The 17706-nt window shown below is 30.2% G+C and overlaps 1 protein-coding gene across 2 annotated transcripts in view; it reads left to right on the top strand.

Annotated features, from left to right (window-relative positions):
• The window catches only part of LOC135926596 (anion exchange protein 3-like), a 38724-nt gene extending 22283 nt beyond the window's left edge, over window positions 1–16441 (top strand). For both annotated transcript variants that reach the window (XM_065462521.1, XM_065462522.1), the window contains exons 12-23: window positions 690–847; window positions 1202–1406; window positions 4041–4265; window positions 6607–6755; window positions 7442–7636; window positions 8282–8598; window positions 9788–10098; window positions 10861–11109; window positions 11943–12077; window positions 12384–12524; window positions 14100–14347; window positions 15944–16441. In XM_065462521.1, the coding sequence (XP_065318593.1) occupies window positions 690–847; window positions 1202–1406; window positions 4041–4265; window positions 6607–6755; window positions 7442–7636; window positions 8282–8598; window positions 9788–10098; window positions 10861–11109; window positions 11943–12077; window positions 12384–12524; window positions 14100–14347; window positions 15944–16018 (2408 nt within the window). In that variant the 3' untranslated portion in view covers window positions 16019–16441. The remainder of the gene's footprint in view (window positions 1–689; window positions 848–1201; window positions 1407–4040; window positions 4266–6606; window positions 6756–7441; window positions 7637–8281; window positions 8599–9787; window positions 10099–10860; window positions 11110–11942; window positions 12078–12383; window positions 12525–14099; window positions 14348–15943) is intronic.
• The last annotated feature ends 1265 nt before the right edge of the window (window positions 16442–17706 follow it).

Genomic DNA, 17706 nt, shown 5'->3' with positions numbered 1-17706 from the left:
CTTTTTTTCTTTCCCAATATTTTGGCCAAAAAATATTACGCTAACTTCGAGATTTCGTTGATAGATGTCCAAACCTTTCTGCTAATTTATGAGCAAAATCACCATCCAGACTTGCGTAATATTTTTTGGGATAAAATATCGGGTTATCCGTTTTTAAAAACCGAAATCGAACCGTTTGACAACACTAATTTGGGATACTATCTAATTCCAAATCGCCTAAAAAAATGAGCGAAACGGGAACTATTTTTTATATTTTATGCCGCAAATTGGCCTCTTTTTTTAAAACGAATGGCTAGCATTTCTGTTTTCTTCAAATATTACAAAGGGGGGATGGAAGAGATCTTTAAAAAAAATTTTTGTAAATAAAATTAATTTTTCAATTATGTTTTTCGATTGATTTTGCTTTCTTGTGATTGGTGTTCGTAGGTAACCCCATTTTGTATATTCTCTTTTGATTGGCTTCTAGTGAGAGGAAGTAATCGAAGGAGAGGATATCGTTAAGTTGAAATATCAAAAATAAATTGAGATGATTGACATTTAACATGATTTTTCTTTGTGTTTATCGTTTAAAATTAAAATATGGATATTTCCATTGTTTAAATATAAGTTTTAAAAAAAAACATAAATAAAAATATCAAAGTCACTTCTGCTAAAATATTCGCACTATTTTTATTATTATTTTAAACAAGGTGGGGGACCTGTCAAGGTTTTCGGTGATCCCTCCAAAATAAAGAATGACCCGGAAGTAGCTATAACCGCCAATCCAGATGCCCAGCTCACGAAAGATGACGATGCCTTATATTATAGAGAGCTCGGAAGGGCTTTTGCTACGCTGTTGTCGAACGAGGTTTAAATAACGAACCAAAATTATTGGGGATTCTCTGTAGTTAGAACTCATCCAGAGATGCCCGCAGAAATTTTATTAAAAAAAAACAGAAGGATGGGAGAGAGGTGGGGGGAAGGCAGTCAAGAATAATGATTAGAAAGTTAAAAGTAAATTGACTCAGTTTGAACAAAAAAACACATTTTGGAGCTGTTCTAATAATTGAGCGAAAATTACTTTCCCCAAGAAAAAAAGGAAGAAAATATGGCTATAATCTACTTTTGTTTTAACTTCTTAAAGTGGATAATTCGTAAAAAGTAAGCAAATATTAAAATTAGTCTATTTTAAGAATTAATATAAACAAAAACAAACGTAAAGGTATTTAACGAGATAGCTTACCGGGCGCGGTCTTGCAAGGATTTAACCTCTGGCTTCAATAGCTTCCTCAAGAATTCTATAGTACTTCCGCCCGGCGAATTCGGCCGTTCAACTCTCATGCCCATAACCCACCTTTATAAAGAACAACTTAACCGTAAAAGGGTTCACAAGGATCAAATGGAATGGGCCAAAAATAAAGGATTGAGTAATGTGCCCCTCTCTTTTTTTTGATATGTGGACTATCTTACCCTCCGCGAATTCGCGCTAAATATGAATGAGGGGTTAGATATGTCCCAAATATATAACTATGTTAATTACGTATAATATACTTAACCTAGAAGACGATTCGTTTATTAAAATGCTAATTTATTTTTTCACGGGACACCAAAAATGGCTCGTCACCATCTGATTCGTATAGTATAATAAATGTCATTCTTGACTACTTTTTCTTTGATTGGATTCCCGTAAGCTAAATGATAAAAAAATAATATTTTTAAACCTGTCCTAAACCGATTTACATGGGAAAAAATGTTTTTTTATCTGGTATTGCCAATGTGCTTCTTTCCGCTTCTCAAGAATAATTAGAATTCCAAACTTTACCAAATAAGAATAATATTTTATTCAAGAAAGAAAAATTAAATACTGAAAATTATCAAATTCGTCCCTTTCTATAGACAATTCTTCATAAATAATATTGATAAAATAATTTCAGATACAAATAATTCATAATAAATGGAAATAATATTATATAACTACAAACAAAATAGAAAAATGTCTTTAAACAAAGATGGATTACTCACGTGATTACAATAACTTTAACCAATCATAAACAATAACGGTATAAATGGCGCTATTTAATGGATAATTTATTAATATTAAAAAGGATCAACAAGCGTTTAGATAGAATTAATATTTGATAATTGTAATAATAAATGTAAAATACCCGAAATTTAATACTGCGTATAAAAATATCACTGTAATATGCGCGCCAAATAAAACCTATGAAAAATAATCCCAATTTCTCAACTCGTGGGTCAGCGGGTTGGGATTGGCGAACTACCGACTATCTTATTCTAACGAATATAAGAATAATATTTAAAGTTTAATGAGAAGAAAGAGGATCTGTTTAGGCTATTTTCTCTGAATATTTATGCGTCGGAACTGAGGCGGAAAAAGGCACCTCAAGAGTGAGTTACCTAAGCAGCCTAGTTGGTTTATATTGCGGATGGATTTATTTTAACTAGTGCTGTAAACATTTCTAAAAAAATCGAACGCGTTCAACGTTCATTGACAAAACGCGTTCAAGTTCAAGTTCATGTTCAAAAAAAAGGAACGCGTTCACGTTCATAAAATCGTTCAAAATATTATGATAAATTTTTTTAAATTTAATTTAATATAAATAAACTTATATTTTTTAATACAATATATTTTAGCCATGTTAAAAATAATATAGTTTTATTTTGAGAGTATAATTATAAATAAAATATAATATAATATAGCGAATAAAAAGATATTTTTATTTATAAAAAAATTTTCTTATTAAATTTTAATAACAATTGTATTCAAAATATTTATCTGATAGACAGGAACACTTGGCAGTTAATACGGCATTAGCTATATTAAAAACGCGCTCTACAGGGGCAGATGAGGGGATTGTGGTATTATGCTTAATAAACAGCTCTTTTAACATGGAGAATTAATTAAAAACATATTGTTTTGTTATTTGCAAAAAATTGAGATAAGTTATCCTCCTCCAATCCATTCTCTACTCTCGTCAAAAAAAGGGTATCTCGAAATTTATAGTTCTCTAGGGTTTTCAAAGCATTTTTTTCAATAATGCTATAACTATAAGTTTATTTTTAATAGGTTCTTTCTGTGGAAGTTTTATCCATGGCCATTGAAGTTTGAATGCTGGATGTATAATTGCAGAAAGAACATATTGATCCTTATATATATGTTTAAATCTTTAAAATAATAAAATATATGTAATTAATTGAGAGTGATAGGTTTAATACCTTTTATTAATCCCATTTAATACGGCGTCTATCAATGGTTGACCATATTTGAGGCCACTAATTTTTTTAATTTTAAAATAACTATCGTTATTGTTGGGGTCAAATATCCCAAATGCATTATTTCTTCAAATTTAATGATTTAACTTAGTTATATCATATAAAATCAAATAATTAATATTAAAATCAAATGTCGTTTTAAATTGGAACCTAAAGATTTTGACCATGGTCACATTTTACACTTGGTAAGCATTGGATTAGTTCCTTCAATATAGTATGTTAATGTAAAACATTTATCATATTTGGCCATAGTAATGATAATTCATCTGATTTTAGATTTTCAGAATCAGATGATGAAGACTAAATAATTATATCCATGCTTATGCTAATCTATTAAATTAAAATATAAACAATAATATTCAAATTAATAAACACTATGTGTTAAAAAAATTGAAATGTGAAAAGGAAATACACAGCAGGTTAAAAAATATAAATAATACTTTTTTTAAAAAAATTCGGAAATATTAAATTTTTCAAATAAATAAAAATATCTTTAAAATTGAACGAACGTTAAATTCGAACGCGTTCGTCATAAAAAAGGAACGCGTTCAAGTTCAAAGTTCGTCAAAAATAAAAGGAACGCCGTTCATCATTTTTTTCAAAAACTAACTCGTTCACGAACGCCTTCATTTTGAACGCGTTCGTTTACAACACTGATTTTAACTCTTTCATACCAAAAAATAAATAAAATAAATATGAGAGACAAATAAAATTTTACATATAAATAATTAAATCATTACGTCATTATTCTATTTTATGGTAATTAGGCAAAAAGATGGAGGGTAAAATGCCTTCTAAGGACGACGATTCCCTGCCTTCATGCCGAGGCCTTTGTTCTCCGCCTTTCGCCGGGTTGATCGCCGATTATAAACGCAAGTTGCCCTTTTATGCCAGCGATTTCACCAGCGCTTTCAAGCTTCAATGCGTCTCGACCTTCCTATTCATTTACTTTGCGTGCCTGTCCCCGTGTATCACATTCGGTGGCATATTAAGTAAACCCCATTTCTTATTAAAAATCCTTATCAGTTTGACGTATAATTTACGATTTTATTTTCTCTCCTTCCTGTCATTTTCTTCCATTTTTTTTCCCCGTCGCAAACATAAATCGGCCTTTTCAATAATCTTTTTTATTTCGTAACTTATTTTTGTGTCTAATGATTGACGTTCGTAGATACAGGCTAACCTAAGCATTTTATTTTTTTTTTATATTTGTAAACCTTCCTTATCTTGGCTTTGGTTGAAAATATATTATTTATTTTCTTCTTTTTATAGGATTTAAAAAACTTAATACAAAATGTCTTCGATTCTTTTGTGGCCCGATTAAGATTTTAGTCCAAATGAATAATATAATGTAAGCCCTCGAAGATGCCCAAACCTTTCCGCTTCGGGCATGATACCCAGGTTTTACGAAATATTATTTTGGCTAAAATCTTAAAATGGGCCGTTAAAGCTGCGCTAAATTTGATATACCGCCACACCCCACTCAACATCTAATTTTTTATTATCTTTCGCTAGTTTAATATTAAAAAATAATAATTTTTTTTTATATAAAATGATTGTTCTGCTCTTACATTTACATTTATATCAACCGGAACTAAATTAAATTAAAAAAAATAGAAAGTAAACTTAGAATAAAAAAGAAACTAGAAGAGAAGAGAAGAGAAGAGAAGAGAAGAGAAGAGAAGAGAAGAGAAGAGAAGAGAAGAGAAGAGAAGAGAAGAGAAGAAAGAAAGAAAAAATAAAGAAAGAAAGAAAGAAAGTAAATATTTGATATAATTTTAATATAAAATCAATTTACATATATATATATATATGTGAATTAGTGTCAATGTGTTTCTTCCGGCAATGTGTTATTTTTACAACTTTAAATCATTTTTTTAAGCGTGTTTTTTTTAAAAAAAATTCAAAAATCGGATTATACCGGAATTATATTCTATCATGTTTGGAATACCTATCTTATGAATTGTAAACAATTTTGCTGTAAACCTTTGAGTCATTCATAATTTAATATAAATTATATTGAGTCTAAAGGTTCGTGGGAAAATTGTCTGCATAGGGCAGGTATTCCAAACATGACGGCACACATTTCCGGTAAAATCATTTAAATTTTTAAAAACGCGCTCAAAAAATGATTTAGAAAATGAGTTGTTAAAATTGTGGTAAGCCAGTTAACCAGGTCATATGCTTTGATTGTGGAAAGTTCAGACATATAGCCCCTTATTGTCCAGGTAAGCAAGAGAGATTAAGATGTACGGGTTGGTCGGTTTGGGCATAATAAGGAGGGGTGTAATACGAGCAATTATAACAACAAAAGCGGTTTTCCGCAGAGAGAGGTGGGTCCGAATGCTTCAAATGTGAGTGCCATTGAGCGGGAGAAAATGGAAGGGTTCGTGCAGTTAATGTCAAAGAAACGGGAGAGAAAAAATGGAATGTTTTCGATGCCGAAAAAAACACATTGATGCTAGCATATATATAAATTATCTCACTCAGTTTTTTGGTTTCCATTTCATTGGCTTATTTTTCCGCCTTTAAAGATTCATATACAATTTCGATCTTTTTTTAGTCAGATGGGCTTTGCTCTGCCCTGTCTTGTTTTATTTCTTATTTTAGATTCTAAACAACTGTTCTGAATACTGAATTTTAGATTTTAAATAAATAAAGAATGGGAATTTAAAAATACCATTTTTACCTTATGTCAAAATCTATGTTTTTTTATAAAGGAAAGCTCTATATTAAATTAAATTAAAGTATTTCGCTGGAAAATTATTCTATCTCACATGACTTTACTTTTTAAAAATTTATATTTTAAATTTACCAAAAAAATCAAATATATTTATAATTAATGAATTAGGTGGTTAGAGAGCATCGTAATAAAATCCAACAAATAAATACAAGAGTTTTGTCGGTAAATTATTTTCCTCGAAGATCTGAAAATACTACCAAGAATTATTTTGAGAATATATTTACCCGAGTTATTAAATCGAGTAAAGTTTAAAAAAACGATAATGAATTTTATTTGTAAATCTTTTGGTATAATATATACATATATATAATTATCCAATTTAACATCTAATAATATGCAATTTGATTAACCTCGATAATATAATATTACATGTCGGAAAGTTATATTATAATATAATATACAAATAAGGTCCTTTTAAAATATGTAACGTGACCTTTTAAAATATATCTTATACAATAATAAATATTCAAATGTAACACGAGTTAAAATTCATTTAAGAAAAAAAGGGTTGGTGGTTATTTAGCCGAATTAGGGTATCATATTCTTCATTTTATTTTTATTTGTTGCGATGAATCGCAAAAAAAATGAAGGTACCAATACCGAAAATTGGATGGGCGTGTCCGAGATGATGATGGCCACGGCTCTGGGAGGCTGCATTTTTGCCCTATTCAGCGGACAGCCGCTGACCATTATCGGTGCCACCGGGCCTATATTAATCTTCGAAAACAGTTTATACAAGGTTATTTATAATTTCTCGATTTGTTATTTTTTTGTTAATGAATGAGAGGAGGGGGGGGGGAGTATAAGATGAATGATTTTACTGGGATCTGATAAGTTTGGTTAACGGCTAAATGTCTGCTATATCGGCTCAATCTTAAGGTGCCTCCAGAGAAAATCCGTTAAAAATTTGGGCTGCTATCTTTTTTTAAGAAAAAAAAACCTCGAGGCCCTAGTGATCAACTATATTTTTATACATTTAATATTTTTTTAAGGTAATTTAAAAATAAATAAGTAAGTTATAATAAAATTTATATGAAAGCAATGACATATAATGATACCTAGACTGACGATGGATTCGTAATAATGCATTTGTAAGCGTCGTTGAATGCAAATCAGCTGGACCCGCCATTTTGGTAACCGATATAGTAAATATTCTCATGTTAAAAACTATAAATCGATAACTTGCTTCCTTATTATCTCGATGATGCAGGCAATTCTTTGATAAAAGTTGAGATAGGAATAAATTGGCCTCTCGTTTATGATTTTTAATAATGATATGGGTAATCAAAATGGCGTCCCCAGCTGTTTTCATTGATGCACATTTTTAATGAACGTATCGTCAGTCTAGGTATTATTATATGTCATTGTATGTAAAATAATAATTATTTTTAACCTTATATTTACAATACCATAATTCCGATTTAGTTTAGCATTCAAAATCGCCTGAACTACTTATCTTTTCGCGTATGGGTGGCGATGTGGGTTTTCATTATAACTCTCATTTTTTTGGCGGTCCAAGGCGGCTACTTGATCAAATACCTCACCCGATTTATACAGGAAATATTTTCGATCATCATCTCATTCATTTACATCTACGAAACTTTCACCAATTTGATCATGGTAATATATATTTTTTTTGTACAAACATTCCTCGTGAACATCTCCCCTACCCCTTTCCCTCACCCCTTCAGTTAATTTACATTTATTTAAATAATATACATATAATTAAATCCTTTTACCATTTTTCTAAGAACCATCATCTCATAAATGATCTCTAGTTTACACAATGTTATTATTGAGTGAAAATAATAGATTATATGAAAATAAACTAAGGCCGTATCCTGGCTGTGTCTTATTTTTAAAAAGAAATCTGTTTACCCGTCTACATAGTTTCCTCTAAACAGAGTAAAAGGGAAGAGGCTATGAAATAAGGACATAATTGAAACATAATAGAATGTCCTATATCTAAATCGGGATGGACTGGGACGAGCCAGACCACGGTTTAAGCGTCTACTTTAAATTAGGGAAATCAGACGTAATAGTGCCAGCTGTTTTTTAAAATCCTTTAAGCTACGTTTTTTTTAGGAAAAACCTCGGAAATTAATTTTTCTCCCAAGCCCGCACCGCATGTTAATTGAGATATAGTCCGGACCTATTTTTATTGAGGATCGTGCTGGGTTGACGGGCCGGCCTTGCAATACTATAAATGGAATGCTATTATTCATGATATTAAAGTCCCTTCTACCATCTTTCTTTTATTACCAGATGTTCCGACAACATCCTCTTCTTCCTGATTATTGTCACCTCAACATAACCATAGACCCCTCTTTGGACGGAGGCAAATCGACCCTAGATTTTTTCTCCTTTTTCTTTCCCAGAATTCCACCCTCTGCCCTGACCTCTCACACTACGGCGATCAACGAGAATTTCGAAAGGTTTAGGTATCCAGTTGACACGGGGAGTGTTGGTAATGTGTCGCGCGCTAACGGTTACGTGTACAAGATCCCTTACTACGAGCTACGCTTCCCATCCGATTACAGCTTGGTAGAGTTGGGTGCTGGCAAGCATCTGCAATTTGAATCGTAAATATTTAATTACAGTGTTATCCGCCTAATCCCTTTGACGGCAATAATTTTATTATTAGTTGATAAGAATCTTTCTTTCTTTTATTCCTTCCTTCCTCCCTTCCTTCCTTCCTTCCTTCCTTCCTTCCTTCCTTCCTTCCTTCCTTCCTTCCTTCCTTCCTTCCTTCCTTCCTTCCTTCCTTCCTTCCTTCCTTCCTTCCTTCCTTCCTTCCTTCCTTCCTTCCTTCCTTCCTTCCTTCCTTCCTTCCTTCCTTCCTTCCTTCCTTCCTTCCTTCCTTCCTTCCTTCCTTCCTTCCTTCCTTCCTTCCTTCCTTCCTTCCTTCCTTCCTTCCTTCCTTCCTTCCTTCCTTCCTTCCTTCCTTCCTTCCTTCCTTCCTTCCTTCCTTCCTTCCTTCCTCCCTCCCTTCCTTCCTTCCTTCCTTCCTTCCTTCCTTCCTTCCTTCCTTCCTTCCTTCCTTCCTTCCTTCCTTCCTTCCTTCCTTCCTTCCTTCCTTCCTTCCTTCCCTTCCCTTCCCTTCCCTTCCCTTCCCTTTCTTTCTTTCTTTCTTTCTTTCTTTCTTTCTTTCTTTCTTTCTTTCTTTCTTTCTTCTTTTCTTTCTTTCTTTTTTAATAATCCTATTAATTGTATGAAGGATATTCCAAAATTCATTTTTTTAACAAAAAACATATTCCGCTATTTTAGCATTTTGTTAACTGGGCTCGATTTTTATATATAAAATTCTTTAAAACGATAAAAGGATTTTTTTTATTAGCTTTATAATTTTGTCCAAAAACATTAATTCTTGCAAAATTTGGTATGTTTTGATAATTATACTTTTTTTTAAATATATCACTGATTATTGATAATTTGGTTAAACCAGAATATTTTTTATAATGCTTTAATTTGGATATGAATCAATATTTTGAATAATTTAATATTTTATTTATCAAAAGAATAAATTTTATATTTTTTTTTAATTTAGAAGATAAAAATCAGATTAAAGATGTTAATATTTTTTTATTGACACTTGTATTATATAACTATTATGTTTGTATTATTATTGGATAATATTGTAAGATATTAATCGTGTTAAATAAGATGAAATTTTATTTAATATGATAATATATAAAATAAATATAATATTTTCACTGGTAGCTGGCTCTTTTCCAGTTTATAAAATAATATAACCCTTTTATTTAAAAACAGATATGTGTCACGGTTCTCCGTTACTCGGCCTAACACGGCCCTCTTCTGCACTCTCCTCATCTTCGGCACATTTTTTATCGCCTACTTCCTCAAGGTTTTCCGGAACAGCAAATTTTTTGGCCGGAATGCCAGGCGTGCCTTAGCCGATTTCGGGGTCCCCATCGCGATCTTTACGATGCTGGGTGTCGCTCACCTGGTGGGGCGGAACGTATACACGCCTAAATTGAACGTACCTAACTCCCTCACTCCCACGGCTCCTCATAAAAGGGGTTGGATCATTAGACCCCTTCATGGTGGGGCTACACCACAATGTTTGTCATTATTTCAATTTCGATTTAGAATTTTATAGAAAAGAAAGTTAAAATACGTAAACAAGTTATGGAGATGGTAAAGAGTTAACGTTTTATGTATTTATAATTTATTAATGGGAAAAAGAAGAAATAAATATAACGAATAGAGAATGGAAGTAGTGGCTTTAAAACAAAAATTAGGATCTAATGGTTTGCCTAGAGAAGTAAATTTATCGGTATTTAAGCAAAACAGAGAGTGAAGAAGTTATTTATTATTTTTTTAAAAGAAGGAGAAAGAAATGATGAAATTTTTTTAAAATTGATAGCATCCCTTTATTTCGAACGCGTTTAAGCATTTTTATTACACTCCTACGAATGAATAATTATCCAGAATTTTCTTTGGGAACGATGAAATATACACTCCCAATAAGTACCCTTCGATTTGGGTAGAATTTATCGTGGTTTTGTTTATAAGATATGGAAAATTGATACCCGCCATATACAAAAGCAAACTAATCATCGCGAGACAGATTACAAGGCGTAATTTAAGACTTGATTAATGATGGATGTAATGATCCCCAACTTTTTATTGACAGAGATTAAATGAGAGGATATCATTTTATGAAACGATTTTGTAATGGCAGATATTTAAAAGACCGAATTATAATGGTCCATTTATTCTGGGGGGGGGAGGTCGTGACATTAATCACCTTTGAAAATTTTACTGCTTAGACTTCATAATTACATAAAATTTTTACGAGTATTCAAATATTTCTCTATTAGTGCCCTCGGTGGGAGGTATTAATGCGCCAACGTTTTATAACTTCACGGCCCCCAAAGTGGATCCGTATGCCGTCCCCGCCTATTTATACTCCAACGTTTCCGTACGGTACATTTTTGTAGCCATCTTTCCTGCCCTCATGATTTTCACGCTACTTTTCCTGGAGGGCATGATAACTAGCCATATCGTTAACCGCAAAGACAGAAAGTTCATCAAAGGTGCTGGATACAACATGGATTTGCTCATACTAGGCAACATTATATTTATAATCTTGGATAATGAGAGATTAGTATTGGGGAATGTTCAAATCCACTAGAGTTACTAAGAATTATGATTTTTAAAATAAAGTATGGAATAACCAAAATCTGATAAGGTATGCATATTAAAACTTCAAAAAAATTTAAAAATCTTTAAAGTTTTCTCATACCAAAAATTTTGAGCATAAAATAAATGAAGATCACAGGAAATGATAATTAATTTGTGATTTAAATCATTAAATAAATTTTATACATAAAAATCACAAATGATTTTATTTATAAAAGTTTTTTTTAATAATAAATATTTGAATTTTAGTATTAAAAAAAATTAAATTGTCATTTAAGAAATATTCATAATCTGGGATATTGAGAGATCACTGTAGGGGAATGTTGACTTGACAGCCACTAGAGGTAACTTGGTTTAGTGACTATAAATAATTATGAGTTTTAAAATAAGATATGGAATATCTAAATTATGTATATTAAACCTTCAAATTAAAATTTTGAGAATAAAATATATGAAGATCACCAGAATTGATGATTTTTTTTAAGTATCAAAACAAAAATTTGTGATTTAAATTTTTAAAAAAAATTCTCTAGTATTGATATTAAATCGTTTAAGGGAATATGAAACTCCGCTATCTCTCACCATATCTTAATATATATTAGGAGACCTGCTATGCTCATTTTTTAAGCCCTGTTTCTGAATCTTAAAAAATTTACTCTTTTTTAGCCGAGGCCGGACTTTGATACCCACCCGCAGAAATATACTATTTTACTAAATGTTTAATTAATTTATTTGTTGAATTTCATGTATTTTTTTAAAGGAAGCCTTCCTTTATTGCATTCCTTCCTAGGACTTCCGTTTATAAGCGGGGCGACCGTTAGATCTTTAGCCCACGTATCTAGTCTGACAGTTTATAGTAGAAATCACACCCCAGGGGAGTCTCCCGCGATCATAGGTATATAAGACTTTTTTTCAATTTTAAAACCAAAATTTTGGAAAAGAAAGATTTAAAACCAAATTTTTTCAATCCCCCCAATTTTATGTAAATCAAGAATTTGGAACAATTTTTAATTTATTTAAAACCAAAAAAAATTTATGATTCAAAAAAGTGAGAGTAAATAAATAAAGCCCAGTTCGGTCCATTCTCTTTCTTTCTTTCTTTCTTTCTTTCTTTCTAAAACTTTTAAAATATCATTTCAAAAGCTTATTTATTTAAAATAATAAACCATTTTCATAATTTTTAAATTTTATTTTTTCGAAGGCGTATTGGAGCAAAGAGTAACCGCGTTCTCGGTGGCTCTGTGCATTGGAGTCTCCATATTTTTTAGCACCTTTTTACAGAAAATTCCGATTGCTATACTGTTTGGTATATTTCTTTATTTGGGAATATCGTCCTTAAAGGGTAATTTTATTTTATAGTCATGAGTGCTATTGTCACTATATTAGGGTTATATACATTATAGCTCAACTCAAGGAAATCTCCATTACAACAGCTGATTTATTTAAATTTCTAATTCGTCTTATTTATAATCGTATGACCTGTCAGGTTTTGACAGGTTATTAATCCTAACCCATACCTCTCTAACCTTTTGCTACTCCTAATTTCGGGTACTTGTTTAATTTTAAATATATTTCATCCAAAAAAATTTTCTATCAGTTGAACATTCCTTGGGTTGAGCCATTATCGGGAATATTATACATACAAAATAATGAATATTGCTAAATGCTTATAAATGATCTGCTCTATACTGTCGCGGAGTTTAAGCGTTTCTTTTAATTTTAGCGCTTATTGGGAGATTCACACTTCTCACTCACGAGTAATTTTGATAGGAAATTATGGTTAATTTTTAAGGATAAACTTCGCAGTATAAGTGGGACTTAATTATGTCATAATTTCTGTTTTTATACCCTTTGCAAGATCAATTTTTATATACATTATTTTTTATAGTTGTTGATTTTGAGGTCAAATACAATTTTAAAATGTAGATAATTTAGAATTAGTTCGGAGATTCATAACGAAAACCGCTATTCAGAACCGGTTTCAGAGGGCCTTTTTTACGAGCACGATAAACCGAACCCTTTTTGGGGATTTTGAGTTCCGTTCGGGTCTATGCTAATTTATTTATTTATTTTTAATAAAAAAAACCTAAATTCCTTTTTTAAATTTTAAATTTATTCAAGTATCATATTTATTACTACAAAAAATAGTATTTAAATTTATAATGAATTTTTTTATTATTATTATTATTTAACATAATCATGTCACATAATTGCTATCAGTGGCGCCAACTAGACTTTTAATATTGCCGGGCCTCAATAAAGTCAAAAATTTTTTAAAAATGTATGAATATTTTTGAGAGGAAAAAATTTCTCGGATTCGAAGCCCTGGGTAGCCAGGATTGTGAAACCAAATTCGGGTCAGGAATTTTAAACTTTATTTAGCAGAAATTTTGATGACGGGAAATTTAGTCGAAACAGATTTTCTAAAAGAGGTCCTAATCTACCCCTAGTTTATATTACCCCGGGATTGATTGGTTTGCCCATAAATCGGTCTCTGTTTGAGATCTATGGCCTAAAATGCTCAACCAAACAACATTATCTATCCTTAATTGGTTAAAATTGCATATATTACATACAAAGGTCATGATAACGTATATACTCATTTAAATGTTCCTTTTTAAAAATATTTCCATTTGTAATTAATAATCAATTCCTTGCTATAAAAACTTCTGTTAAAAAAAACCACTTTTCCTTCATTTAGAGAATTTTGGTTTACAAAAGTGTTTTTACAAATTCTAATTATATTAATTGACACTTAAAGATTCGTAGTTTTAAATAATAGCAGGGTGCGTATAGTTACTTTTAAGGGGTTATTCTTATTGGTTCAATTTCGTGTAATCAGCTGATTTTTTAAAATTCCTATTGGCCCCAGACGATAAAATATGAATTTTTTTAAATTTTTTGTTTTATCACAAAGGTGTCCAATTCTTCGACCGTATTCTCATAATATTGATGCCCCTTAAACATTACCCGACTCTAAGTTACGTCCAAAAAACTGGGCTATTCAAACTTCACTTTTACACCCTCATCCAAATCTCGTGCCTGATCGCGCTCTGGGCGGTTAAATCCTCGGTGGCCGCCCAGGCATTTCCTTTTGTCCTCATAATTTACATCCTGATTCGCTTTCAACTCAAGTGGATATACACCCCCGCCGAGTTGTACGAGGTTTATTCGTTTATTAAAATTATGCCTTTTACTTATATTATGTAGTATCTAAAAAAAATATTCTTATTAAGCTAAATGGAGGACTTATAATTTCAATTAGTGATCTACATCGGACCTAATTTTTCAAGCCCGGCCCGAACTCGAAATTTTTTTTAAAAAAGTTTTGCCGGTCCGGCCCGAACCCGAAATATTTTTTAAAAATATTTACCGGCCCGAATTTATTTAAATATAGAAATTAATTTTTATAATTACTAAAAATAAACGACACATGTTATATGTCGTTTAGTTTCAATAAATAAAATCAAATATTTTTATTTTACATAAAAAAATTAATATAAAATTGATAAATTTAGATATATTTTAAAAAAAAATCCAAAGTCTGACCCGACCAGGCCCGAATTTTTTTTAAAAATATTTACGGGCCGGGCCTAACTTTGCAGATCTCTAATTTCAATGTCAAATTTAAAAATTGATTTCTTCAAAAATAGAAATAACGATATATTAAGGGTTGATGGGGTTTAAGATATTAAAGCTTAGATATATATATAATAAACAAACAGGCATAAGTATCTGAACAATGGACCTATTAGAAGCCATTCTAAATTTTGGTTAAAGTTCTAATTAATGTTGAAAAATTATTTTCATATTTTGAAAATGAGATAAAATTGGCAGTATTCTTTTTTAAAAAACATGAAAATTATCACTCTACATTTTCGGTTATTGGAGCCAATAGCAGGATAGATTTGCATAATTAGGATATATTCTTTAAAAAAAAATATTAATTGACATATCGTCGATTGAGTATTATATTGTTCTAAATCTATTTTTTTTTAGATAAATTAATACTTCAGTAGTGTATCCTTTCAAAATAAAAATATATATAATTATTTTTTATCCGCATTGTTATATGTAGTGTTGTTGGCTAGATTTGTGCCGATTTTTAAAAACGACCTAACTCAATATTCTTAGCAAGTAAATTATCTAAGCTTAGAGATCTCGCTAATAGATGTATAAACCTTTGTGCCATATATTCTCAAAATCTTTAGGCTTGCGTAATCACCACTTGAGGCATAAAAAAAACATTTTTTAACTTATGGAAAAATTTTGATGTCCTAAATCAGGTAGAAAACGAAGATTCATTTAATTAATTATATTGTACATTATTTTAAAATATCCAAAAAAAATTCCTAAAAACGTTTCAAAACATAATCAAGTATATTCGCCACGTATTTTCAATACCTAAATCCTCCACTCATAATGATTATTGAAGAGAGGGTATTGGATTTTATAACGAAATATTGAAAACCTTGAATGCTAATTTTAATAACAAAAATATCTTTATAAAATTTAGGAAATGTCTGTTATTATGTCACATCATACCAATGGTTCAGATACACATGTCACAGTTATTTGTCACTTATTTAAACCTACACATCAAATTTAATTAAAAATAATAGGGGAGGGGGGGGGGAGGGCAAGACTTAGTTGATCAAGTTAAACAGCTGCATGGAGGAAGCAACTGTAAAATTTATTTTAATTAAAATTATAATATTCGTTTAACTTATTTCCCTTTATTAAAATACATTCAACAATCAGTTGGATAAGGATGATATGGACGATAATTCTGACGACGAAATTGACGTGAATGAAGAAGTCCACATGCCCATCTAATAAAATAACTTCTTCCGCTCAACATAATTTATTCCTTCCATTATTTTTTTTTACAAATTATTGGACAAAATTTAAAGCTCAAATTATCTACATTGTATTTTTTACCTTACTTTATGCAGATTTATTAAATTGATTTTGAACGGGTTTAATATTATATTAAAATGCAATTATTATGCCATTTATATATATATATTTTTTTAAAAACATATTTTTATAAACGTATTTATCGTTAATCATTGATTTATTTATATCAGATTTGTTAAAAATACATCCCTCTATAAATATTAATTTTTTTTTAAAAATAAAATCAGAATTCATAAATTTCAAGAATGTCAAAATCGTTACTTATGTATTTGGAAATAAATTATAATAGTAGTATAAATATATATATATCAAAGAATAATAATCCAAATATCAACCATATGTTATTGCTTGTTGGGATTTGTTCTTAATGGCATGAAGTTCTGAGAATCGTCTTGTGGTGTATACGAAGTTGCACGTAAATTATATCTAGCATATGTAAGTTTTAAAATAACTTGGAAGCCCTATTAAAATTAGGAGTATTCGGCTTTAGGATTTATTATTTTATTTTCCAGCCCCTCTTGGATTTTTCCATTTTAAGTACCGGATACTGCTATTTGCAGTTCTCCTTTTTAGCAACAAATATTACGAAATCTTTTAATTCATTTTTCTTTATATTTTATTGCTCAGCAATGGCTAATGCATTTTATTATTATTTTTTATACAAAAAATATTTTTATTTAAATAATGCAATACATAAATATATCTGGATACAAAAATGCGATATCTGTATCTAAACACCCTTTTATAGAAGGTAACTATTTATGGGTACTATTTTCGAGGTTAATTACATTTTGATATAATTTTATTTACTCTTTTTGATATCCAAAAATAATAATATTTGAATGATATCAAAAAATAATAATATTTGAATTACTTGATAAAGCTCTTTCGCCTGCTAAACGTTATAAGTACAACAAAGTTTCCGCTAGGTATTTCTCATTTCCATCGGGAAGAAATATGAGAAACCCTTTACATGTTTGTGGGTAAGCCGCACGTACTTGTACGAATAATAGTAAAAGGACTATTATTTAAACGACTGTGGGCTGGTTGAGATTCATTAAATATTATTTCCCGAGTTTATTTCATTATTAAAACAAACCAGACAAATTTTATTTTACGCAATGGGTGACGGCAAAATTTTGAAAATGTTTGATATTTTAAAATCTAACAATTATAAAAATAATTTTTTTTGTATATCTTATTATTAAAATTTAACAATTATTATTAATCATTTAATTAATAAATTATGATAAAATAATACTATACCAATAATTGCCTAAATTCTCATAAATATAACGAGATATTTACAAATGACCAATCCATTTCTTGCCTAATATTTAGAGGATATGTTGGAACGCTTAAATAAATTTACATGAATATTTTTATCCCAATTATTAACAACATGCAACTTCTGTTTGAAGCTGTCACCTTTTTAATAAAATTTTTTCGAGAAAAAGTCTGTACTCCAAACATGACATTTGCACCAATCCTTCCAAATTAATTATGCCAACTATTTAGATTCTCTTAAATTTTTTTTTAATAATTAAACTCAATCTCTTGCTGCATCCTTTGTTTCATCAGCCTTAACCTTAAAACAAAATAGC

The sequence above is a fragment of the Gordionus sp. m RMFG-2023 genome, chromosome 3, assembly GCF_954871325.1.
Source record: "Gordionus sp. m RMFG-2023 chromosome 3, tfGorSpeb1-WG-v2, whole genome shotgun sequence".
Lineage (NCBI taxonomy): Eukaryota > Metazoa > Nematomorpha > Gordioida > Chordodea > Parachordodidae > Gordionus > Gordionus sp. m RMFG-2023.
The sequence above is the reverse complement of the archived record's forward strand: the minus strand, read 5'-3'. Positions and strand labels throughout refer to the sequence as shown.